The sequence below is a fragment of a genome, unplaced genomic scaffold (genome assembly GCF_019419815.1).
Source record: "Pyrus x bretschneideri cultivar Hongxiangsu unplaced genomic scaffold, Pyrus_bretschneideri_v1 Contig111, whole genome shotgun sequence".
Lineage (NCBI taxonomy): Eukaryota > Viridiplantae > Streptophyta > Magnoliopsida > Rosales > Rosaceae > Pyrus > Pyrus x bretschneideri.
In genome coordinates, this window is record NW_025999404.1 from 654,768 (window position 1) to 681,488 (window position 26,721).

The 26,721-nt window shown below is 39.4% G+C and overlaps 3 protein-coding genes across 3 annotated transcripts; 2 read left to right on the top strand and 1 right to left on the bottom strand.

The window, feature by feature from the left end:
- The first annotated feature begins 4,457 nt into the window (after positions 1-4,457).
- Positions 4,458-4,829, top strand: LOC125473981 (cinnamoyl-CoA reductase 1-like). Its single transcript, XM_048577415.1, has one exon. The coding sequence runs from the start codon at positions 4,458-4,460 to the stop codon at positions 4,827-4,829; it is 372 nt and encodes a 123-aa protein (XP_048433372.1).
- Positions 4,830-11,682: 6,853 nt separating this feature from the next.
- LOC125473982 (protein NODULATION SIGNALING PATHWAY 2-like) lies at positions 11,683-12,357 on the top strand. The gene has a single exon (XM_048577416.1). It carries the CDS (start codon positions 11,683-11,685, stop codon positions 12,355-12,357), a length of 675 nt encoding a protein of 224 aa, XP_048433373.1.
- Positions 12,358-13,180: 823 nt separating this feature from the next.
- On the bottom strand, positions 13,181-21,477 carry LOC125473977 (chromatin assembly factor 1 subunit FAS2-like). The gene is made up of 12 exons (XM_048577409.1): positions 21,093-21,477; positions 20,797-20,908; positions 18,401-18,427; positions 18,197-18,269; positions 16,625-16,728; positions 16,321-16,535; positions 16,130-16,226; positions 14,585-14,657; positions 14,292-14,380; positions 14,060-14,198; positions 13,871-13,971; positions 13,181-13,767 (listed from the first exon to the last, which is right to left on the bottom strand). The coding sequence occupies exons 1-12, from the start codon at positions 21,204-21,206 to the stop codon at positions 13,409-13,411; spliced, it is 1,503 nt and encodes a 500-aa protein (XP_048433366.1). The 5' UTR covers positions 21,207-21,477; the 3' UTR covers positions 13,181-13,408.
- Positions 21,478-26,721: the final 5,244 nt, after the last annotated feature.

Sequence of the window (26,721 nt, forward strand, 5' to 3'; positions counted from 1 at the left end):
AGCTAACAGCCTTTCGTACTCCAAAAGGTATCTATTGCTACAAGGTGATGCCCTTTGGTCTAAAGAACGCTGGAGCTACGTATCAACGCGCAATGCAGAAAATCTTTAATGACATGCTACACAAGAACGTAGAATGTTACGTAGATGATGTGGTGGTTAAGACGAAGAAAAGATCAGACCACTTGAAGGATCTGCGAATAGTGTTCGAAAGGCTGCGAAAATACAACCTCAAGATGAACCCGTTAAAGTGTGCGTTTGGCGTCACCTCTGGAAAATTCCTTGGCTTCATCGTCAAACACCGTGGTATTGAAGTAGACCAATCAAAGATCAAGGCCATTTAAAGCATGCCCGAGCCAAGAAACCTGCACGAGCTGAAAAGTCTACAAGGACGGCTAGCTTTCATCAGACGCTTCATCTCCAACCTCGTAGGGCGTTGTCAACCGTTTAGTCGCCTTATGAAGAAAGATGTTCCATTCGTATGGGACAAAGCATGCCATAATGCTTTCGAAAGCATAAAAAAATATTTGTCAAGTCCACCTGTCCTGGGGGCACCTGTGCCTGGGAAACCGCTCATATTATATATTGCTGCTCAGGAAAGTTCAATCGGAGCACTCTTGGCGCAAGAGAATGAATCCCAAAAAGAAGGAGCACTTTACTACCTCAGTCGAACTCTCACCGGCGCTGAGTTGAACTATTCCCCAATAAAAAAGATGTGCCTCGCTTTGGTGTTTGCCATTTAGAAACTCAGACATTACATGCATGCTTACACCATCCACTTGGTTGCTAAAGCCAACCCTGTCAAATACGTTATGTCTAAGCCAGTCTTGATGGGGCAACTCGCTAAATGGGTTTTGCTTCTTAATCAATATGAGATCATCTACGTCTCAGCTAAAGCCGTCAAGGGACAAGCGCTAGCAGACTTCCTTGCCGATCATCCAATCCCGGCTGATTGGAAAATCTCAGACGACTTGCCTGATGAAGAGGTGTTCTACATCGATATTTTCCCGACATGGACGATGTTCTTCGATGGATCCGCACGAGCAGACGGAGCGGGGGCAGGAGTAGTATTCATGACGCCACAAAGGCAAATACTACCTTACTCCTTCCAACTGAATGAGCTATGCTCCAACAATGTTGCTAAGTACCAAGCATTGATAATCGGGCTCCAAATGGCGATCAACATGGAAATCACAGCTCTTGAGGTGTATGGCGATTCCAAGCTCATAATCAATCAACTCTTAACTGAATATGAGGTGAGGAAAGATGATCTCGTCCCATACTTCCGGCTAGCGACCCAACTGCTACAAAAGTTCGAAGCTGTGACACTAGAACATGTGCCAAGAAAGGAAAATCAAATGGCAGACGCTCTCGCTAATCTAGCCTCGAGTATGACACTAGGAAAAGATGAAGTTGCAGACGTGCCAGTTTGCCAAAGATGGGTGATTCCGCTCGTTAATGAAATGTCACTAGATGATACAAATGTCATCTCAGTACTTCCAGTCGATGCTGAAGAGTGGAGACAGCCGCTGACCGACTACTTAGAGCACGAAAAGCTTCCAGATGATCTTAGACACCGTTCCGAAATACGTCGACGAGCACCTTGCTTCCTTTACTACAAAGGAACACTCTACCGACGCTTTTTTGAAGGAGTGCTCCTGAGATGCCTAGGTGAGGAAGAAGCACATTCAGGTGTGTGTGGGGCACATCAGTCTGGACCAAAGCTACATTTCCGGCTTAAAAGAATGGGTTACTACTGGCCGAGCATGGTGAAGGACTGCCAGGAACACGCCAAAAGGTGCCAAGCCTGCCAATTCCACGCCAACTTCATACATCAACCGCCCGAACCATTACACCCTACAGTTGCTTCATGGCCGTCCGACGCATGGGGATTGGACGTTGTAGGACCAATTACGCCAAAGTCATCTGCAGGGGAAGCTTACATCCTAGCTGCAACAGATTACTTCTCCAAGTGGGCTGAAGCCATACCTTTAAGGGAAGTAAAAAAGGAAACTGTTGTTCGTTTCATCAAGGAGCATATCATCCACCGATATGGGGTGCCTCGCTACATTATCACTGACAACGGAAAGCAATTCTCCAACCGACTCGTGGACGAGCTTTGCGACAAATACAAGTTCAAGCAGCATAAGTCTTCCATGTATCATGCTCCGGCCAACGGCCTCGCGGAAGCATTCAACAAGACGTTGTGCAACCTCCTGAAAAAGGTAATCGGCCGAACAAAGAGAGACTGGCATGAAAGAATAAGTGAAGCACTTTGGGCATATAGGACTACACATAGGACTCCTACCCGAGCTACACCTTATTCTCTCGTATATGGCGTAGAAACTGTTCTACCACTCGAAAGTCAAATCCCCTCACTAAGGACTATACAAGAAGGCTTGACTGATGAAGAAAATGCAAAGTTGCGCCTTCAGGAGTTGGAAGCGCTGGATGAGAGAAGGCTCGAAGCTCAACAACACTTGGAATGCTACCAAGCACGGTTATCCAAGGCATTCAACAAGAAAATCCGCCCAAGGTCTTTCCAAGCCGGAGATATCGTGCTGGCATTGCGTAGGCCTATCATTACAACTCATAAGACAAAAAGCAAGTTCACATCAAAGTGGGATGGACCCTACGTAATACAAGAAATCTACACCAATGGCGCCTACTTAATCATGGCAGAAGACGGGTTGAAGATCGGCCCCATCAATGGCAGATTTTTGAAGCGCTACTACCCCTAAAGCAAACGCACCAAACGCTCCTGGCCCGCAAGAGCATAAATTGTGTACGGCAAAATCATCATCAAAACCATCACTCATTTGAACTATGTTACGACTTGATCTTTTCTTTGGAAAAGTACGTAGGCAGCTCGAACATTCAACTTTGAGTTCAGTCACATCAAAATAAAAAATAAGGGTTTTATTAAAGACTTACAAATAAAAGTCAGTTTTATTACAAGGAAAAAATATTACTTTGTATTTTTTTTAAAAAAAATTTACATATTCTTTGTATAAATATAAATATATATATATATAAATATATATATATATATATAGACACCTACAAGTGGTCATTGTCCACTTCCAAAAAAAAAAAAAAAAAAAAAAAAAAAAAAAAAAAAAAACAGAAGGAAATATATACAATATATATACAAATCCAGGCCCTCATCAAAGTCCAAAGGCAGCTTCTCCTCCATAGCCCAAAATCCGCTTAGACCCTCTAGACCTCAAGGCCTGTGACAAAATATCCACCAAATCAAATGGAGTGCACCACAGCTCAAGGCCTAAAGAACTCGGAGAGAGAGCCTATCCTCACCACCTTCTTCATCGAGCTCCCTCCACGTTGGCGCAGCCAATCTCGCCAGCACAGCATCATCATCAGCCATCATACAGTTCCCAAGTGCATCTCTTATTCTTCCAACAGTCAGACGTGTTGCTGCACGGTTGCTATAGCACAGCATCAATGCCCTAAGACAGCTTCTAGATGTCTCATTTCTAGAAACGCATTTCACTCCTTGTGTGTAGCAGTCCTCAGCTTTAGACAGATCCCTATTAAGGTATGCTTGGTTTCCCCTGGAGGTTTATCAAATTCAACAAAAAGAAGCTCATCTTTAGTACAGGGCTATATTACTCCACTCAGAGGTCCAAATATAACTAAAAGGGACATCAAACAATGAGTTTAAGGACTAGACAAAGATGACCTTCGTCGACACTTTTCACATGCCTCCAGAGCTGCGGCTGTTTCAGCAGACAAAGAAATAGATTCGTGCTTTACCGGACTTTTCTTTTTCTGGAGGCGTTTTGATGCAGATGCTTGACTTTGAGCAGCGGAAAAGGCAGCCAAGGTGAAGTTAGACCCACTTCTATTTTCTGAACTTCCACCATCAAGCACAGCGGGGGCAGGAGACGGAACAGACGGCGGGTTTAGAGGACCATCGACGCTTCCAGAAAATTTCGAAGGGAAAGCAGCAGAGTCCAAGTTCCGAATCACATCAAGGAAGGCAAGGTCGCGATTCCTAATACTATTGAGCTCGGCGGGGTTGAGTGTCCGAATCCAATCAAGGATTTCAGGATCGATGCCCTCGTATCCATCAAGTCCGATGAGGATCTCGTTAATCTCATTGAGGAATACGACAGAGCAGCCTCTTCCGCTAATCTGAAAATCAGAGCCTTCCTCTCACTCATCCCCGCCGGCAGGACACCCAAAAGCGTTTCATCCCCTTGTTCCTCCTCGGCCTCTGCCGCCTCCACGACTTCATCTTCCAGCAGCTCCTCGTCATCAAATAACTACTTCGGCGCCGCTTCCGGTTCCACCCCAAGATTCCCCTTGCCGTCTTCCACCTCGCCTCTCCCTGCATCGTCGATCAAGTCCACAACCCCGAGAAGGAGCTCCTAGACCCGGCGATCAAAGGAACGCTCAATGTTCTGACGGCGGCGAAGCAGGCTGGGGTTAGCCGTGTGATGCTGACGTCATCCATCTCCGCCATCACTCCCAGCCCAAGCTGGCCGTCTGATAAGATCAAGGGCAAGGATTGCTGGACAGACATTGACTACTGCAAGCAGAAGGGATTGTGGTATTCATTATCGAAAACGCTGGTGGAGAAAGCTGCGTGGGAATTTGCCAAGGAGAAGGGGCTGGATGTGGTTGTGGTGAATCCGGGCACGATGATTGGCCCTGTTATCTCGCCCAGGCTCAATGCTAGCATGTTAATGCTCCTTCACATTCTTGAGGGCTGCACTGAAACATATAAGGACCAGATCTGTGCGATGACTGAAACTATAGCCCGAATCAACGAGTTCGATGAAAAGTTGAAGTTGTTTGAGCTTGTGTGACTCAGTTGAATTGTTGAATGCGTTGAAGCTGTCGGAGGAATGGCATGCATAACGTTGGCATGGGCTCGGTAAGAATTCACGAGGGGGAGTCTATTGGCTGTGCTCAGTGGCTGTGATCTGCCCTCTGCTCATCACCTAGCGCCACTGTAATTCCTCCACTTCAGGCTTGACGCCTTGCACTACCTCGAGCTCGTCATTCTGGCCACCATGATCAAAATTAACGAAGAGCTTCATTGACCGCTGTCAAACGACTAGCCGGTCTTCAAACTCGACGCCTTACACTCTACCTCAAGATCTAGCTGCTTCTGCACCTCCGCCATGGCTGCTGCCTTTGAATGTGATTGACAAAACCAAAGTTTGTCAACTTACACCCAAAGACTTTCTCCGTCTCTTACCTCCTACTACTCCAAGCTCCTCTGCATGTCCTCCCTGCACCATGTGGGGAATATATATATATATATATAAAAAAAATTATTATTAAAAAAAAAAAAAAAAAAAGGGACACGCCAGTCTGGAAAGAAGAAGAAATGATGGAATCTTGGTGGATCAGTGCCACCGAAAGCAAAGAAAAGAAAATAATAATAATAATAATAAAATTAAAAAAAAAGGGAATGATGGTGGAGAGGTAGCAATGATGATGTTGAAAAAAAAATAATAAAATAAAATAAAAGGGAATGATGATGTTGGGAAGCAATGATGAAGGTAAAGAATAAAAAAAAATAATAATAATAAAATAAAATAAAAGGGAATGATGATGGACGGCATCAAGTGAAAAAAAAAAAAAAAAACACATCTTGGTGATGTATATGTTTTATCTGTATTTAGCACAATACACTGAATAAAATAAAGCATGTCCATTAATCTCCGAGAAATTACAAGTGCGTACAAAAAAAAAAAAAAAAAAAAAAAAAAAACAGATGGAGCTTTCACAAAGGTTGTTCATGTGAAGCCCCATTACTTGGCAAAACTCCAGGAGCGGGAGGCACCGAAGATAGATCATTCGAGGCCCCAATGCTTGGTGGAACGCTAAATGACGCAGGAAAAAGGTGCCTCTGGAAGAAAGACGCAAGCCTTTGACGGTCACTTTGAATTCGACCTTGAGATTCTTGCATCTCATCAAGCTTCTTCTTCATGCCTGTCGAATAATTATTTGCAAGCACGTGCAAACTTCTATTCTCGTGCTTAAGCTGTTTGATCTCTTGCTTGAGATTTTCCACCTCTGCCATCAATGATTCAACCTGACGGGATCGAGCAAGTAGGTGTTGGCCCATGTTGGACACAGAGCCCGCGCACTGAACATTGAGAGCTAGGGACTCTTGAACGGCCAACTCATCGGACCGTCCTGAAAGCAGCTGACTATCTTTAGGAGTGAGGAGGTTCCGAGCTACTATCGTAGCTGTTGTTGCATCCGTCATCACAGAGTCTTCACCTGTAAGAGGGCCATTAGAAGATAAGAAAGACGGGCACCATACCTTACCCTGACGCGGCGCGACCGGATCACTACTAAGACTCAAATCTAAGCAAATGTTAGATGGGTTAGCCATTTTTCAAGAAGTTAAAAGAGAAAGGATGGATGGAGTAAAATCTCAACGGGCCGGAGACGATTTTCACGAATGGGCAATCTTCAAAGTGTGCATGTTAGAGGTGATTGATCACCTCTATAAAAGGAGAGGCGACACAATCACCGATTCAGAATTGAAGAGACACCACTCTTAAAAGCCGGATTTTCCTGCGTAAAGTTCGGCAACGCTCTTCAGACACAATCTCAGCTTTTCAGATAACACGTGCAACTTTGTCAAAGATCTCTGACAAAGTTGAAAACGCGTGGAGGTCATTATCCCAACTACCACACAATTTTTGCCTCTATAAAAAAAAGAAGGAGGAACAGGGTTGTTCATTCAGAAATCGAAGAGGCGCTTGCTCAGAAATCAAAGAGGCGTTTGTTCAGAAATCGAAGAGACGCTTGCTCAAAAAATCGAAGAAGCGTTTGTTCAGAAATCAAAGAGGTAACACCCTCCGAACCTCAAAAGCTGGGCCGCTTATTCAAGGATCGTAGAGTCATCACTCTTTGAATTTCAAAAAAAAAAAAAACCAGATTTGCTGGATCAAAACTTGTCAGTACCTTTCACATGTAACCTCAACTTTGCAGACATTACAAGCAACTTTGTCAAAGATTTCTGACAAAGTTGAGAACGCGTGAATCTTACTGTTTCAATTACCCAATAGTTGTCGACAATGGTAAAGGAACAGTACCATCACTTGCTATTGGGAAATCCCTATATATGTCGACCTTCATCTTTTATGGCAAGGCAGACCTGCAAAAAAAAAAAAAAATGCCCAACTCTTCCTCACCTCTGAGGGCGCACTCCCAGCAAAGCCTTCCGAAATACTCAATTTTCTTCCTCCCCAAAGAAGATACCAAATGCCTGGAGTACAGATGAGGCAGGAGGAAACAGTAGATCGAAGCATGTGGAGACAAGCACAACAAATATATGTGCTGATTCATTCGCTACTTCTTCAAAAACAAAAGTATCTCATATCATCGAGGGCGAAAGCAAAGGTATCTCATATCATGCTTTTTCCCTGTCTTTTCCTTTGCCCTTATTCTCACCTGCCAAGACAAGGACAGAGAAAACAATATGTCGGAACCTCCACTCAAACTTGCGCTGCCACCAAGAAGTGATGGTCCATTCAAATGCAAGGTTTGCATTCCACTCCTGTATCAGAGGACAAATACTACAAGAGAAGACGCTAAACCTGCATAAGGAAATACCACTTCTGCAAAAGGAGCAAGTAAGGCAAGTGAAAATGATACATCGAAGCATGTGGAGACAAGCACAACAAATATATGTGCTGATTCATTCGCTGCTTCTTCAAAAGCAAAGGTATCTCATATCATGCTTTCTCCATGTCCTTTCCTTTGTCCTTGTTCTTACTCTCATAGCAAAGTGAAAGAGAGCAATCAGCCGGCACTTGGAGTCAGTCTTCCGATCTGGAACCGACTACCTGGAATCTATTCCCTAGTTGCTTACCTAGCGTTGCTCTCGAGTAGTCATCTTCAACGGTTGATACACTTCCAGAGAAGGGATCGCATCTGTCTGGAGAACAGCTAAGACGAGTGACAATGAAACATCAATCTTGTGGATCGTCAGCAAACGCAACAACTGCATATGCTGAGTCATCCTCTAACCCTCTTCAAATATGAATTGGAAAGATTGAACAAAGAAATAGGTCATCACCTCCACCTCATGCTTGCCTGCCATGTGTCTGAATCCTGAAACCACTCATGGTCTTATTTTCACTCAAGATCAAGCCTCGACGGCCCCTTGAAGAAATCACAAGTCCGATTCAAAATCAAGTGTTCACCACCCTTGAATCAAATTTAACTCCAGATAAAAGGAGTAAGTTCAGACCTTCGGAGGAGAGCAAAAGAATCCTCCAGCCCAGTTCAAGATTAAGCCTGTGGAAAATCAACGATTGGAGGAAACTAGAAAATCTTCCAGTCGAACTCAAGATCAAGCCTCGATGGCCCTTGAAGAAATTTCCAGCCCAATTCAAGATCAAGCCTCGACGGCCCTTGGGTTGACATCTACATTAAGGGACTTCAAAACGCATCTTCTACATGTGACAAGCACATGTCTACGACACGCCTTGAAGTGGGGGCATTTGTAGACATCAAAATTTCGGTGAAATGAATGTTGACCAATAATTAAAATTTCAACTCTCACGTGTCACATAAATTTTACATGTAGCGTGTGACTCAACGAAAAATCGAAATAAATTGGAAAAGTCATCAAATAGGACACGTGTCAATACCTGGCAGAAATGATTTATTTCATCTGATTATTTAAATCCAAAAATCAAGTTTTGGAATTCTATAAATAGGAAGCCAAGGTATTCATTTTGAGGAAGAAAGGAAGAGAAATTTACATTACACCAAAACCTTGAAGCCTTGAAACTCTAAAGCTCTCAAGCAAATCCCGAAGGATCAAGAAAGCACTTTTCGTTCTTCGTCAAATCCTCCTTCAAGATCAAGCCCCAACGGCCCTTGAAGAACTCCCACCAACTCAAGATCAAGCCCCGACGGCCCCTTGAAGAAAGTGTTCATCATTCATCATCCGTTCATCCTAAGATCAAGCCCCAACGGCCCTTTGGATCAACAACCTCAACAAACTCATACACCCATTCTTCAAGATCAAGCCCAACGCCCCTTGAAGATCCATTCATCAACTGTTCATCCTTAGATCAAGCCCCGACGGCCCTTTAGATCAACAACCTCAACAAACTCATACACCCATTCTTCAAGATCAAGCCCAACGCCCCCTTGAAGATCCATTCATCAACTGTTCATCCTTAGATCAAGCCCCAACGGCCCTTTGGATCAACAACTCATCCACAAACCTACACCCTACGAAAATAGAATCAGAGAATCAAATTACAAAGAGATTGTAACCCCAAAATCATTAATACAAAAATATATTTTGTACACGTATTCTTGTTTCTTGTTTCAGGAATTTTTCGTGTTTACAACGTCTACATTATATTTGTTTAAAGAACAAACATGGTAATTCGAACTTGAGTAAAGAAGATAAAATACGTTGTTTTAGTCAGTTTGATTATCGAACGGTAGGACGTCTACATTATATTTATTGACCCCTTTTATTGGGTAATAAGCAAATTGATTTTTTTTTATATTAGAAAAGTTAAAAGTTAAGTGAGAGGTTTTAGGTTCAATTCTTATTGAAGATGAATTTGAACTACATTGTTGCTAGCCCATTGTGAGGCTAAGCCCATCTCCTTTCCCGTGTAGATAATATCGTTTATTCCAAAAAAACAAAAAAAAAAAAAACAACAAACCAATCTACTTGGTAGGGTTAGTGAGTTGTGTCAAAATATATAAGCACGGATACTTAGCTTAAGGTTAAGTGAGAGGTTTTAGGTTCGATTTTTACTGAAGACGAATTTGAACTACATCGTTGCTAGCCCATTGTGAGGCTAAGCCCATCTCCTTCCCCATGTAGATAATATCGTTTATTCCAAAAAAAAAAAAAAAACAACAAACCAACCTATTTGGTAGGGTTAGTGAGTTGTGTTACTATATATAAGCACGGATACTTAGCTTAAGGTTAATTGTCTGTAATTAAGCCATTTGAAGCTGCATTTTTCCCGTAAATGCAATGGATTTTGAGCTAATTGATGATCCATTCGACTTCAAACTGGGCTACATTGATGAACTTCATGATCAATACCAATGTAGCTTTGGAACTACCAGTGCAACTACCTTCCAAACATCACCAGAAACATCAGATTCATTGGTCCCGTTTGCCGTCCATGAAGACTTGCACCACCTTGATCAGCCCCTCAGTGAACTGCTCCAAATAGAAGAAAAGCTCATGGACGTTGATGAGTCAATTTCATATTATATATTTTACTCTATTCTTAGTATATTTTGGTTAATATTTTAGAAGAATTTTGATAATTTGAATTGTATTTCTAATATAGGACTTTTGACTTCTTCTGGAGCAAAACATGGCCAAATGGATTAAATTTGGAGTAATTCTAATTGGAGGACGTTTGTAAGTCACTTGGCTTGATCGTGTCAAAATATCAGATTTTTCTACCAAGCGATGAATTTCTGGCAATAAAATAAATTAGCAATGCGCAGTATTGAAATAGTGACGTTTTGGGCTTAACTTGCATTTTTAGAGCCCAAGATGACCTCGGATGGGTTCGTGGCCTTCTGGAGATGTGTTCAAAACATTCTTATCTTTAAAAAAAGCTATCTTGGGCCAAATTTGGAGGAGTTTTGAGACTAAAACGTGGTTGAACAGTTTTTGTGCAGCTTTTCCTAGTTTAATTAGGACTTTATTTTCTATTTTATTTTATTATTATTTAGTTTCTTAGTGGGAATAAAATACTTGATTGTTAGGGTTTGTGCGCTGGTTTTAGAGAGATATTAAAAGGCTTTGGCCAGTTCTAGGTTTGGGGGAGGCTTTCTTTTATATAACTTTGGAGAGACAGAGAACTTGGCTAGAGTTCTTGGAGATTTTCTACTTTAAGGTGTTTGCATTCCTTTTATTCTTAATAATATTTTCTATGATTTCAATTATGAATATGTGTAACTAATTTCTTTTGCTAGGGCGAAGCCTTAAGCCTTAGTATGAATATGTAATTTTTATTTAATTGCTTGTGATTGATTGCATGCATACTTTGAATTATTGATCACCGTGATTAAAACTATCTAATTGTCTTAATGCCTGATCACCATTAAGATCTTTAGAAAAGTAATTTGATGCAATTTTGTTTGGAAGGTTCCCTGAAATTGATGTTGGCTTCTTGTGATTAATAATTGTAATTTCACTTAAGATGAACACCACATCTTAAGGGTTGCATGGTTTTTCAAAAGGTTTTCATAAAGCATAATGAGTCTCTCATGTTTAGATTTGTTCCGAACGTCCGGACGGGTTGCATGTTAGATATACGTTCTATGTTGGAGGTTCCAAGTAGAATATAAATTAGGAAAACCTAACATTCAAAGTGGCATGTGTAGATCATAAGTAATTAGTAAAAACACATAGGATTGCTAGGTGATGGTGGAACCCTAGTGCTTTCTTAATTTGATTTTTCCAAAACAGTTTTCTTTCCCTTTCATTTTTAATATTGCAGATTAGTTTATTTTTATTAATTAAATTCGTTTTAATTTAAGTAGGTTATAAAACCAATCATCTCAACTTTCTGCTTTACAATAATTAATTGGAATTTGGTTTGTTTTGAATTATTTAATAATCCCTGTGAAGAACGACCTTGCGAGAACCGTTTATACTACAACAACCTTGTCATTCTTGCAAGTAATATGGGAGTTTTTAACCCATTTGCATGTGTGGTAAAATCTCTATCAGACGTAGAGCACATTAATCAGAACCATATAATTGGCCTTGAATCTGCCCCTTACGTAAACGAAGGAACCGAGCAAAATGCTCATGTTTTGACACGAAGCAATCAAATTCAAGTGGAATTGTTGGAAGAGAGCAGCTTAACTGAACTCTTATTCACAGGTGCTGAAGCTGTTGAGGCCAAAGACCGGCCCCTTGCTTTGTACATAATTTCGAAGCTTAAAACAGTTGTATTAATGGATACCAAGGAAAATGAAGACAACCTTTTCAACAGGTTGGCATTGTTCTTCATTCAAGGCCTTCACAACAAGAGCCTTAATGTTGCTGCTGAAATTTCCCACAAACTGGTAGTTCCTGGACCGTTGCCAAACATAATGTCCGCATTTCAGATGCTCCAGGAGCTCTCTCCTTACCTCAAATTTGCACATTTCATGGCCAACCAGGCAATTCTCAAGGCCATGCGAGGTGTTAACGAAATTCATGTCATTGACCTTGACATCATGGAGGGGAGCCAATGGCCTTCGTTGATGGTTGACCTTGCAATGAAAGGTGGCCCCGCAGCTTCCCTCAGAGTAACAGCCTTCACAGTGGACGACCAGCAAACTGTTCACCAAGCCGGAATAAGGCTAAAATAGTTCACTGATACTCTCAACTTGCCGTTCGTGTTTGATCAGGTCAGAGAAAAAGAATTTAGTTGAATAACTGGAGTAGGCAATGCGGTGTTAATAGGCAACTGTATGATCCACAGCTTCACATGCCCAACAGAAGCTTCGCATCGGTGAGGACATTCTTGGATCATATGAGAACTATTGCCTAAGATTGTTGTCCTAGTAGAAGGAGAGTTGAATTTTTCGGGAGTACCTTCAATGTCCTTCATAGAGTTCTTCTGCGAGGCTGTCCACCATTACACTGCGCTTTCTGACTCATTCGGGACTAGTTTTCGTGGTTTAGGGTACAAAACCGGATTGAAACAGATAGAGGAGGAGGTTTTGGGGATTAAGATTGTCGATAGTGTGATGCGGCTCCCATGCGACAAGGAGGCAAGGATGTTGATGTGGGGGGATGGTTTTTTTGCCTCCTTGAAGGGCGGTTTTAAACCCATCCCATTCACTTGTTACAATATTCCTCAGGCCAACTACTTGGCCAACCTGTTCGATAAGGGTTACTCTGTTCAGCACCACAATTGCAGGTTAGCTTTCTGTTGGAAATCAAGGCCTATGTTAAAAGCCTCCGTTTGGCTGCCGATAACAAAATCAATGCTTTGAACATCGATTCGCCTTTCCTACTCGAGTGTTATGGAATCAAAAAGCCGATGTTTAATCAATCATCAATGCATCACCAATTATTCCACTTCTCTTGTGTGGGAGGGTGAAGAAAGCTTCTTAATTATCGTAAGAATTAACTACTGGCTAGTGTTAAATATAGTCTAAAACCTTTGCCAACTACCAAACACTGCGATTGAAAAAAGAATCAAACTTACTACTCATGAGTGCAAACATTTCCGAAGGTATCTGGCTCTCACAATATTAACTTCCAAAAGGGATCAAAGGGATGGCCTTTCTAGCATCAGTAACTATGATTCAATAGCCACAGCGAATCCTACAACTGAAGATTGGCTGTGAGATCAGAACCCGGCAAGTGAAACGTTACATTAATTAGTGTTTACAGAGGTGAGAGTGGAAGCTATTAGGGGTCAATTGCCATGGGTGTAATACGCCTTTTCGAAGGTTTACTTACAATTGGTGATTCATTTTTACCTTCATTCCCTTCTGCTTCTGATTTTCCCATTTTTTCTGCAACAATACTATCAACTACCATGTCATCTGGCTTCTCAACTGAGCTTTCGTTCTCTTCACCCACGACCTCTTTTCCTTTTGTTTCTGATTTTCCACTCTCTGTTGTTATAAGACTATCAGTTGCGGTAGCTTCAGTTGCTATGTCCTCTTCCTTCTCAACAGGACTATCATTTTGCATAGCTTCAATTACCATGTCCTCTGGCTTGTGAACTTGGCTTCCCTTCTCGTGACCCACGGCTGCCTTTTCTTCTGTTGCAGAATGAAACCGGAGTAAGGATAAACCAAGCAATGGAAGAATTGATGGATACAAAAATTGTGATAAATAGATTTAGAAAATGCAAGGACAGAAAACCTGATAAATAGATAGGTGACCCCAGTTCATTATTTTCAAATTCAACAACAGTGCAGTAACCATCTTGAGAAGACAGTGCTAGATAATGCGCATCGGGTGACCTTGTGAAGAAAAAACATCCGAGGCCAACTTATCACAATTAAAACATCAAATAAATAGTTTACTGCAGACAACTGATACAAAGTTTACCATGCAATGTCTGTTATAGCTGCATAGTGAAGACCAGCAAAGATAGCAATCGGAGTAACACTCTCTGTGTCATAAATGTACAAAGAATTTAGAGTGGCAACAGCAAAAACAATGCGGTGGGGAAGGTTAAAGAACCCAGCTGCAAATTGACCAAAGAATATTCATATTACTATAATCCATCAACAAAGCTACAATATATGTTGCAAAATAACAATGTAACCACCAAGCGTACATTGATTTGACCCCCGCAGGCTAAAAAGCAAAGGGCAGAAACGAACTGCTATAACAGGTTTGCAGGCACCAGGGAGCTGTAGAGCAGGCCTGTGTTAACATGAAATGTGAGAATAAATGCAAGAAGAAAGTTCCCTTCAAACTTAGTTAATTTACTTGACAATTGTGAGTCGTGACACTGAAAAGCACAGGATCATGCTATGATACCCAACACAAAACTTAGGTGGAATATAGATGATGAATCATTTTAAGAGAAACAATATTCAGAACTAAAAAATAACACCGATGCCTTGCCTTGAAAGGTCCTTCCTAGAAAATACATAAGCAGTATTCACTGTTTCTGGTGTGGGTGATACTTTGTAGGAACCTGAAATTGGAAGATTGTTACGTCAAAAAAAGGTGTAATGAACCCTAACATTAGTGGTAATTAACTAATTATGGATAGTAGAGAGTCAGGATTCAGAGGGATGTCTAAATGACCATCTTATTTCAGGAACATACAGTAACCTAAATAGGGCATCTCAGATCATCTTTTCATCGTTTTAAAACATATATGCACCAATCCTAAACAAAATTACAACCCATTAAAAGTTCAAACTATGTAAAGATCGATGCATGCATACATCCATACATACATACATACACTTATAGGCATATTCTTATTTGCATACGTATAGGCATACATGTACATATCTACCATAATTCCAAAGCAGTCTAGGATACTTATACTCAAGACACAAAAGCACAAAATCAACCTGAGTAACGAGCCTTAAGAAGGCGCTTAACCTATCAAACAAAATTCAAACTAAGGCCCTAAACCAAGATAGCACTATCTGCCATATTGAATTCCACAAGCACCTACACTCCCTTAAAAATCCAGCATAAGTAGTCACACGTCAGAAAGGTCTAAAACCGAAGTATGTTATTCTAGAGACGCTTCAGTCCATAAATTCCAGAGTCTCTCTACCCTCATTTTATAGCCTAATACAAGTCATACATGTCTTGAGCGAATCTACCAACACTGGAAATTAAAATGGTGTGTACTTCAATCATCAAAAATTAAGTTCACTTCAAAGAGTCCTGAAAATCAGTATGATTGCAAATAATGGGTTCTTTTGAGCTGTCGTAATTCAATTAAACAAAAAACAATAGCATGACATACTTAAGGCCCTACAACACATAAAGCACAGAAACCAATAAAACCAACCCCTAAATTGCTAAAACCTTAATCAAGAAAAGTACAAGTAACGAATATTACATTCTTGAACTTACTTAAATACCCTAAATCTACCCACCCATAGCCTATGCGAGATTTAATGGTATCAAAGTTTCTCATTCTTTAGGCCTTTGGGTCTTCACCAACAAGAAAATCACTCATATGATACATATACTATTTGACGTGGCCCATTCCCTCAATGGCCCCAAGTGTCACCATAACCATGGCCCTTGAACCCCACAACTATTTGCTATCATATCATTCGTGACCACCCAAGGCTAGCTTCATGTGTGCTAACTCAAGTTGGCATTTGGATTTATGATCCTTACTTTAAGCTAGATCTTCTCAACTTATAACTGACACTGAGATCCATGAATATTGCATTGTCCATCGAAAAGATGATGGAGCAAATTACATTTCTCCAAAGTAGACTAACCCAATGGATGCTACTAAATTAGTTACAGTCCTCACCTAGAGGCTATGTCATCCATACAATAATAATTGCCAACAAAAATGGGGGAGGTGGTAACAAACATACAACACCCATTGGAACACAACTGACCATCATGGACAGAAAATTACACTAAGTCCACATTTCGGTGAGCATTCTATTGAGGTAGTACCTGCTGGAACAAGCAGAAATGATCCATCAGGTGACCATGCTAATCTTCGAAAGAAAGATGGCAATGTCTCATCAAGAAAGAGATGGTTTTTAGCAGACTGCATTAGAAAACGTCAAGAAGCTTAGGACATTTGTATTCCATGTATTATTATGATAAAAACAAAATGCATAGATGATTTACTATTTGCTAACCTTAGAATCATCCGAAAGTGGATGTTCAGCCTTCGAAATAACATGCTGAGAAACATAATTTGTCTTCTCAGCACCTGTCCCTTTTGAATGAGGTTTCTTGACGTAAATGCGACAAGTTCTATCAGAACTAAGGGAAGCAACGTAGTTGGCCAATGGGTCCCATGCCACACCTTGAACATAATGGCAATGGGAATCCAGAATCTGATGGACAGAACCTGATGAATAGAAACAGGCAAGATCATCTTTTATGAACTATTAACAGATATTTGCTACAGTTATTTTGGTTAGCCATTTTCTTTCTTACCTTTGTTCACATCCCATATGATGCAAGAATTATCCACTGACCCGGAGATGAGATATGCACCGTCAGCAGACCACTGGAGGTCAAGCACATCCTTGCGGTGAAATCTAACTCAAGAAAAGCCAGTCATGAACATAGGACTCATGCAAGAAAAAAATGGCCTAATAAAGCTCTAAACAGTTGATCTGACATTTTGATTGAAATACATCTGAAATTGAACTCCAAGATGCCAGATTGCCAGTACTAAATCGACTACATAAACTGAATTCAAATTATTCACCTAGTACCTTATCTATCACAAATTGGTTCATGGTATCAAACTGAATGCAACAAACTAACAGGATCAAGTACAGGTCATTTGTGTGTATACACATTTATACAGTCCCTCAACTCTAAAATAACACTATTTGAGAGACCGCTTTTTAAGTATGCATCAAATGAAGTTCCTTTCAAAAAAATCAGCTAATAGAGAAACTACATAAGCATTTGATCAAAAGCTGATAATTTCAGCCAAATCAGAAACACTATATTGGCATATTAAGGTGTGTATGTGTGTCTGATTAACAAAATTTTAAAAATTCAAATAGCACATTGGTTTCAGGCTACATGCGACAAACGAATGGGATCAAGTAGGCAAATACCTGATTCTGTTAGACCTAAATCACCTAAACTGGTGCCTTGCCAGCTGTACCTTGAACTAATATGCAGATGCAATGCATACAAAAGGGTCAATATTCAAATTAAAATTCTTAGTGATGCCAGGAATGATCTGAGATGAGCATTTGGGTATAACCATTGTGGATTTAGGATGATAAAATTTTGAAGAAATAGGATGTGTAGAAGACTAAGAAGGTTAGGGTTTGCAGTAATTCTAACAGAGGGGAATAGATAGGTAGAGGAGATAATAAAATCACTAAGTTTCATTCATGCCAATCTGATTTGGCGTTTAACTGGTTTCAGTTATGAATAGAGAGATGCTTAACATGCATGTGAGGTGTAATTATTTTGTATACAATAAAAATCATTGTTTTGTCATAATTCACAAACTAATTGGTTAACCTGTTTTAATTTACAAAGCTAAAACTCAAGTCTAATAAGGATGGGATAAGGAATGGGTGCTATCTAAGTTCAAGTTTTCTTTTTCCGGGAGAGGCTATGGATCCAATGACAATAAGCATGTTGAAAATCTGATTCGGTGTTTCATTATTTATATGAACTGAAAACTGTAAAAGCCTGGACATTCTATGTCAAAATGACTATTTTATATGCATGGATAGGATTCCTTTGTCCATATAAAAGATCAATAGACCCTCCAGTTATTGTTATCACTCATTGGCGGCTTTTGTTCACTTCTCCACGACGGTCACCTAACAACATTACCATTCCCATTTCTAAGATTCTCAATTTATTTTACTAATTATCTCTACTTATAAATTTTCTGATCTTAAACTACCACGGACAGTTCTTTCTTCACCCAAAAGGCATTACATTTAGATTTCGTCCAATGGACTTAGTCTTAGGCTTCCAAAGAAGATATCTCTTACATAACCATGATGTAGTTAATGCATAACTTACAACAATGTCTTTAGGACCTTCCACACTTTGCTATTTTCTGTTGCATGCAACTTCCACACAATGAGCTCACCTCCTGATGATAAGAAGAAAAACATGAATCAGGAACAGGTAACTTAAGGGACATTGAATCAGCTAAAATGGCGAATCAGGATTGTCTTGTTATACATATAAAATAAATTAAGTTCTGTTAGTGGCTTCACATACCGTCCGCGCCAGAGGCAAGTTGTTCTCCTGCATCATCATTGAAGAAGTGATATTAGTTGGAACATCAACAATAACCATGATGAAGGGAAGACATGTCAATAACACAATCACCCAAGCTTCAATTATTCGTTTTTTTCTTTTGAAAAGAAACTTCTCTTATTGCATACCCAATCTTAATTAACAAGCCAATGCAATGCTACTCAGATATACAACAAAGTGAAGCTGCTTTCTGAAGGACAGAGTTTGGTTTTCAGATATGGAAGGGATTGAGAAATCAAAGAAACTTCAGCACTAATATGATCGAAGAAATACATTCAAGAAAAGAACAAACCTGAACTGATGAATGATATTATCCTTCCTTGTTCCCCCCCCCCCCCCCCTTTTTTTCTCCCTGCCTTCTAAAACCTAATCTCTCTTCCTTCTATTGTTCTTTTATTATAAATCTCTTTGTCTTCTATTATCTCTAATTGCCTTGGTGTTCCTCTTATTCTGTCCCATTCTTCTTCTTCTCTAAACCCCTCTATACTTCTAAATTCTCTTTACTGGTTCTACACCTTTTTTTAATCAATACACATGTACTGTATCGTGGGATCAATGAGAGCTGACTTCAATAATTTCATATTCTATTGACACTCTGGGAGCTGTGACGCCATTCTTCTTCATTAGATTCACAATTTTCTGTACTTTCCAATTGTTATAAAATGTACAAACTTCAGACCTCTCAACATTTAGAGAATCTAGTTCCTAAATACCTCAACCTCTCGGAACTCCTATGTTTAAGGAGAGAAAAAGTGGCTCCTAGTGCCTAGCTATTCAATGCTTTAATACTACTACATTTCATGCGTGGCTAGAGTAACTAAAACATAATTGTTAAATCAAAAGGTTGAATTCAAAAAGTAACAAAAAATTGGTGAGTATCTAAAATAGCTAGTATAGTTAGCTTAAGCACTTCAAAAGTGCCCACTGCCCAGTCATTTTAGCATAACGTTGACTAAAATTAAAACACCTCCCGTTGAGATGCTGTTAAACCTTGAAACTTCTTCATCCCAGAAGATATTCATCCTCATTGATTCAAAATGACTTTAAAGTATAGGAACTTCTACTTTGTAGTACATGCTGTATTCCACCATGAAACTTCTTGCTTATTTTATTTTTCAAAACCTAGGAGCAACCTGTTTGGGGTCACACTTGTGGATCAAATGGGGACTTGAGAGTCTGGTAACTATGCAGAAGAAAAGAACATCAATGGAAAATTCCCAGAAACTAACCCTCAAAACCATCCAAATCAGATCAATGTAATCAACTAATTTCCCCGATCAGACTCAACCAAATTTGCCAAATTATCCCAGTCATCCGTAAGGAGGAAGTTGTTTAAAATACACACACAAACTCACTGCTAGTCATTTCTTAATTAAGTCAGCAAGTTGTATTTCTGTCCTTGAAATTATGACATATGGAAATTAGGCATAAAAAAAAATTTGACATCAGTAAATGGGAATGATATACATTCAGGTGTGCGTTGAAGGAAACCGTAACCCCAAAAACATATTTCTACATCAGCAGCTTGATTCTCTTCATAAGCAATGTTTGAGGCAAGAACTGAGGATTACAAATGCCAAAGCCAGCACATTAGAAGCAAGTTCCATCTAAGTTATCATCTTTAGAAAAGTGAAATCTAGATAGAAAAGAAAGAGAAATGAACGTTCACTGAAAACTAAAAAGGTGTTCCAGTTGGAAACAAACACATACAAATTTCATCATGAAATGAGTTTCAAGCAATTATGTGCGAGTCCTGACTGTTAAATACTAAATCTCGAATTACATTTCCTTGTAAATCCATGCAATTCCTAACCACTTAAATAGTAAAACTGAAATTACATTTCTGCTTAAAACCCTCAATGACAGGTTCATACCAATATCATACATGGATAAATTGTAGGAAGCACTTCAAGTGCTTTTTCAAGATTCACTTGAATTTTTTCCCAAGGATTGGTTCCAAAAACATTTTCACCAAAAGCGCTTTTAATCATTTTAAAAGCACTTCCAAATGAGCCCTTATTCAAATGGAAATGATGTTCTACGATAAAATATAAAACAGTAACTGCTGCCCTTGGAAGATAAAATAAATTGATAAGGGTATGAAAAACTTAATGTTCTGCATAATGACAACACCTTTTCACCTTAATATAATCCTAGAAAGTTCAGAATATACATACTGGCTATGCATTCTGTTCACCATGTCTGGAGTTAGAATTACTAACATTTAATGAATTTCAGGATCTAATATGTGAGAATTCGCGGAAACTAGCTATGCAACTCAATCATAATTTTACAGTACAGCATATTCATTACACTAGAGTAAAGCAGACAACAATGAGACATAGGTATTCGCTTACCTGAACGAGAGAAGCGAAGAACATTCACGGCGGAACTATGGTAAGAAAGGCTATTTTGATATGAAGCTACTGGGAGTTTCTTCTCCGTTTCGCTCGAACTTATTAACCAAATCTGGTAAATATTAAACAGGAAAAAAAGAAACAGTTAGTCCAACAATTAACAAAATGAAATCACTCTAGCAAAAAGAAACAAACTAAAATCAACACTTAGAAATAAGCCATATTAAATGGACAATTTGAGTGCTGGGTGAGCGAAATTGTTCAGATTAATGTCGAAATCTGGTAAGAGAGAGTACCTTGATGTCGAAATCGGCGCCACCAGTGGCGAGAGTGCCGGAAATTGGGTGGAAATCTAGGGTCAGGACCGGCTTGGTGTCGTGCCAGTTGATCTGAACAGTCCCTCCCTTCATTTTTCTTGGTGTTTGGGGATTCTTTTGGGAATCCAATCTTGGTTTATCAAATTTGGGAAAGAAAAGGGAATTTAGGTTTTCCTGGGAAGGAAGAGTGGTACTTACTTCGATTTGGCGGGAATTATTTTGGGAAATTCTACGGTTTGCCCTAAAATATTTTCTTTTATTTGTATTATTATTATTTTGTTTTTTTTACTTTGAGAAATCCAACTTAACCTTTTGATCGCACGAAATCTCTATATTGTCTATGGACCCATGGTGTTGCATTTTCTTAAACATTTTATTTGGCCCATGTTGCTACGAATTCCCAGGTCTCCCAACAGGGTTTGCCATATCTTATGGGAAGTAGTATCGAAGAAAATTAAAAAGCTCACTTATACAACGTCTTGGGTCAGGGGACGGAGTAAAAATCTTCTTCTAGTGGGGGCAACCGAAAACAACTAAGAAAATCTTATTATAGTATAGTTATATGCAATATGATATTAAGGATGATTTCAAATGATGATGTATCATAATTCTAATGTTACAAAAATTTCAATATAGTAGTGGAAAGTGGCAAAGTGATGAGAAAATATATAAGTACATGATAGGCGGGAGATGGTTTTTACGATTTGAATGACAGAACAAGAGCATTATTGCTCATATAATATTTGATATGAAGTATAAGTAAAATGAATGTATGTTGGATATTAGATACGTATATTTTCTTCAAAGATAACCCGTGTATATTATATAATTGTAGCCTGTAATTAAACAAACGAATTATTTGAGTGGGACATCTGCCCCAGTGAGCCTTCGTTGGCTCCGTCCATGTCCTAGGCCGAGGGATGCAATGTCTGAGTCTCGCTCGTAAAGGCACATTGGTTGAGCGTTACCCGTACGTAATTGGTTAGTCAATTAAAGCGCAATTATAGATTTGGCACGTTTTCTCATAAGTTGATTACAATCGCTGATCATGAATCGATATGCACATAATTTAGCTGAAAAGGCAAGTGAGAAGAAACCATTGATATCAACGGACTAGGTACCGTACCCATGGGTCTCTAACCAAAATTAAAAAGTCCAGCTGAGCAAATTATCTTGAATTCATCCTGTGCATATTTGTAGTACCATAAATAATCATTACCGACCATGAAACATGTATCCAATATGATTGTCACATACTCACAGTATATAGTGATGAGCCGATTCCACATTATATATTTTACCCTATTTTTTGGTATGTTTTGGTGAAATTTTGATACCTTGATGTGTATTTTAAATGTAGGATACACAAATCCATTTTGGGCATAAAGTGATGAAACAATGAAATTTTTCAGTAATTCCAATTGAAGCGGGTTCGTGTGTTTGTCAAAAGGTTGTGTCAAAGTTTCAACATTTAATTCCAAGGCACATGATCGTGGCGAATTAATTAAGGTTCAGCGATTGACGTTCTAGGCTTAATTATGATTTTTGGGCATGAAGATGGCATTTTTTGGAGTTTGACTCTTTTGCAAATTTGAAGGTGACATATCACTAAGCTTTTAAACAAGATTTTTTAGGCCTGATTTGGAGCTAGAATGGTCCAGCAACGTGGACAATTGCTAGCTGTCCAGATTTCCTAATTCGATATGGATTGTGGTTTTTAAGTTATCTTTTTGTTATTTTGTTTCCTAGTTTTTAGAAGGCGTTATGTAGGTAGGATTATGAATAAAGGGCTGTATATAAGCTTCCAACCAGCTTTTAGGGTTCTCTACGCGATATTAAGAGCACTCACTAAATCCCTGGCAAATTGCAAACTACAAACTACAAACTACAAGGGTGTTTTTATGCGTAACTAATTCATTTTGCTAGGGCCAGACTACGAGTCTTAGCATGAAAAGTGATTTTATTAATTTGCCTAATGAATTGCTTTGAATTATTAATTACCGTGCTTAAACTATCTAATTGGCTTAGTGATTTGCCGCTATTAAGATATTTAGACAAGTAATTTGATGAAATTTTTGTTAGAACATTACCCTGAAATTGAGGAGGGCTTATTGTGATTAGTTATTGTAATTTCACTTAAGGTGAACATTGCAATCTTAAGGGTTGAATGGTTTTTCAAAGGATTTTCACAAACTTAATGAGTCTTGCATGTTTATACTTGATCTGAATATCACAGATGGATTTTATGTTAGATATATATTTCCATTTGAATATCACGAGCAAAATATGCATTAGGAAAACCTAACATTCGAAGCATGTATGTGGAAATTCATAAGTAATTGGTAGAATTGCATAGGTTTATTAATGGTGACCACTAACTACTATTCTTCGCCATAAGTGTTTATTGAAATCCATTTTATTCTTTTATGATTTTACCGACTTGTATTTTTAATTAAGGATTATATTAAATACAAATCATGCATCCAATCCTTGTAGAGAATGATCTTGCATGAGCATTAATATTACGACTATTTTATACCCTTGCAAGTATTCTATGTGATTTTAACCATTTTTTGCATAGATACTAAAAATCCTACATATAGTTTAGAACATTTTATTCAATTTTGGGTATCAAAAATCACTGCTCTTCTCTAGCTCATTAACAAGCAAATGGTCAAAGAAAAGGAGATGGATAGGTAAATATCTATTGACACACCCCGACCAAGATCAGGGCGTGCTGGCCGTCACGTGGAAGTGACGTAGCCATGTGCACAGTGCGGAAGCTAATAAAGTAATAATATAAAAGTATGAATAAATAAAAACTAGCATACAAACGATAAAAGTAAGTGTGCTAGCGTAAGTGAAACGCTAAGTTCAGAGCAATAAGTCTACCGCAGTCCAAAATAAAAATGATGCGACAACAGTGCACCCGAAGGTGACCTACATCGGTGAGTGCCTGTCAGAAATGCCAGGAAGCCCTCTGGGGAAACCACCGAACTTGCTAAGCAACTACAACCTGGAGGGGCGCAAAACAAAAGCGTGAGTGGGCAAAAACAAAGCTCTTTGAAAACCATTTAGTAAAATACATTCTAACCCCTCGCCGTAAAACCTGTATACTTCCCAGAAAATAAACATACGTACATATAAATATATATACCAATCATGCCTCAGGATATGCCATGCCAAATCTCACAATGAAATGCAAGTGCTCAGGTGAAAATCATATAGACAACATATAATCTGGCAACCGGAGTCACCTAACGTGACCTGTACGGCTGCATATATGAACATAGAGCTCAACTCTCAAACTCAATAACTGAACCTGCCCACGAGTCGGAACCACCTAAAGTGGTCTGTACGACAGGCTTGGGTGTAACATATATATACACTCTAGTGCTACGATCACGTGAAAGCTGTGCGAATAATCGCGGGTCACCTACGAGTCGGAACCACCTAATGTGGTATGTACGACAGGACTGTGCACCTAACTTGGATCCAAGCTGAGCGTGTGGTGCGGGAGGTGAACATCACGTGAAGGACTGTGCCCTACTCTGGGCGGGAGCACTAACACCGGGGGTGCAGGTTATGAGCTCTCTAAGCATCTCTAACCACTACTGAATGCAAATATTAAATAACGCTTACCTGGCACTTACCTGTGCCTCCACAGCACCAATATATATATATAACCGTATCAATGCATATATATAATAATCATATATGCCACTAACCATGCATAACAACCAATGATAATAAAGGAATGGCATAAACTAATAAACATATACATAAATTTCTGGGAATTATAAGTATATAGGTATATACGGAAAACAAAAGCCCACTCACTGGTACGTGGAAGGGTCGTAGCCCCCCTGCCTCGCGTGAGCACGCTCGTCCTCGGGATACATATCACCTATATGCGAAAATACTATAAAAATGTTAATTTTAAAGCACATAACCTAACTTTCGTAATAACTTCTCATACATTGCTCAAAATGGACAATTGAATATACCAACGTGCTCTACATAACCTCAGGATCACACCAGAATTTTTAGAAAAATTTTTCACCGCCGCACGCGCCCCCACGCGCCGGCCACTCGCAGGCACGTGCCTGGCACGCTGATGGCGTCAACTGACGCCGTTAGGAATATTCCGTCAAAATTGACAAATTCCGTTAACGGCGTCAGGAATATTCCGTCAGAATTGACGGAATATTCCGTCACCTTCTCCGGCGACGTCGCTGGCGCCGGAAACTGGGAAACCTGCAAATCGAGTTTTCTCGTTCAATTTTCAACCGTTTTTCATGATTCTTGCACCAAATTAAACCTTAGGACTAATAGAACACGACCAAACAACTTTTAAGGGTCAAAAACTACAAGATCTTACTTGTCACCAAACTCCAAGTCCGGCCAACTTCGAATATGGCGATTCCGACGTCCAAATTCACCAAACGAACCACACCGAGACTCCTTGGGACCTCACCAAGTTACCTACGAGCTCCATTTTCCTTAAAATGTGAGTATTTACGTTTGCATGAATAGTATCCAAAACGGACCTCGTCGAATCGACGTGAAAACGGTGATAATCTTACCTGAAAATGGTACAGCTGCACTCCCACGAGCCTCACGAGCTCGAAGATGCATTTGGTTCCTTCGATCTGTGAAAATTTGAGTGAGTTGTGTGTGTGTCCGTACGTGTTCGAAGAGAAAGGGAAGAAATGGGAGCACGGGAGAGAGACAGGGAGAGGGACAGGGGAGGTGGGAGAGTGACAGTGTGAGTGTGTGGCCCAACACATGCCAACACCACCCAAAACAACCAATAATGTAACGAAACAAGCTAGGGGTAAAAGTGTCTTTTCACACGTACGTTTTCGATAAATTTCGGGACGGGATGTCACATCTATGAACTGAAAAGCATACTAGATGAAACGAAAGGTAATTGATTGGAAAAGCTTTATTATATCTTATGAGCCTAAAAAACAATAGAGAAAATACAAATGGCAGAATCTCTAGTTTCTTTAGTACATGGAACAAAAGTAGTTCTACCAATTCATGTCACTAGAACAAATGTTAGATCTCTTCTTTCTACTGCGTGTCTTTCTACTGCATCTTAGGATAATGAATTATGATTTATTTAGATCTTTTGGAGGAATGAGAGATTTCCCAGATCAAGCATGCATTAACAAAAATGCCTCTCTCACGCACAAGCGTGTGCATATATCTGCTAGTTTCTAAAAATAAAGGAAGAGAGAAAGAAATTCAATAATTAATAATTTTGTCACTGTTTTATTCCTGGGAAATAATCTGGCAAACAAATTTTCCAGCCAACTTCCTGAATCAGTAATAAATGTGATTTTTCGTTAAAATGAACAGTACCGGAAACTTTTCGTTAAAATTACCTAATAAACTGATAGTTCATATAAAAAACATATATATATATATTGGGAATTGTTATTAGCACTTCAAAAATCTCATTCTACACTCCAAACTTTCTATATTAGGAAAGAAAAATACACTTGTGAGGAGTGTAGAATGAGATTTTTGAAGTACCAATAACAATTTCCTATATATTTCTATATTATATATAAATATATATTGTAGTACGTAAGCCAAG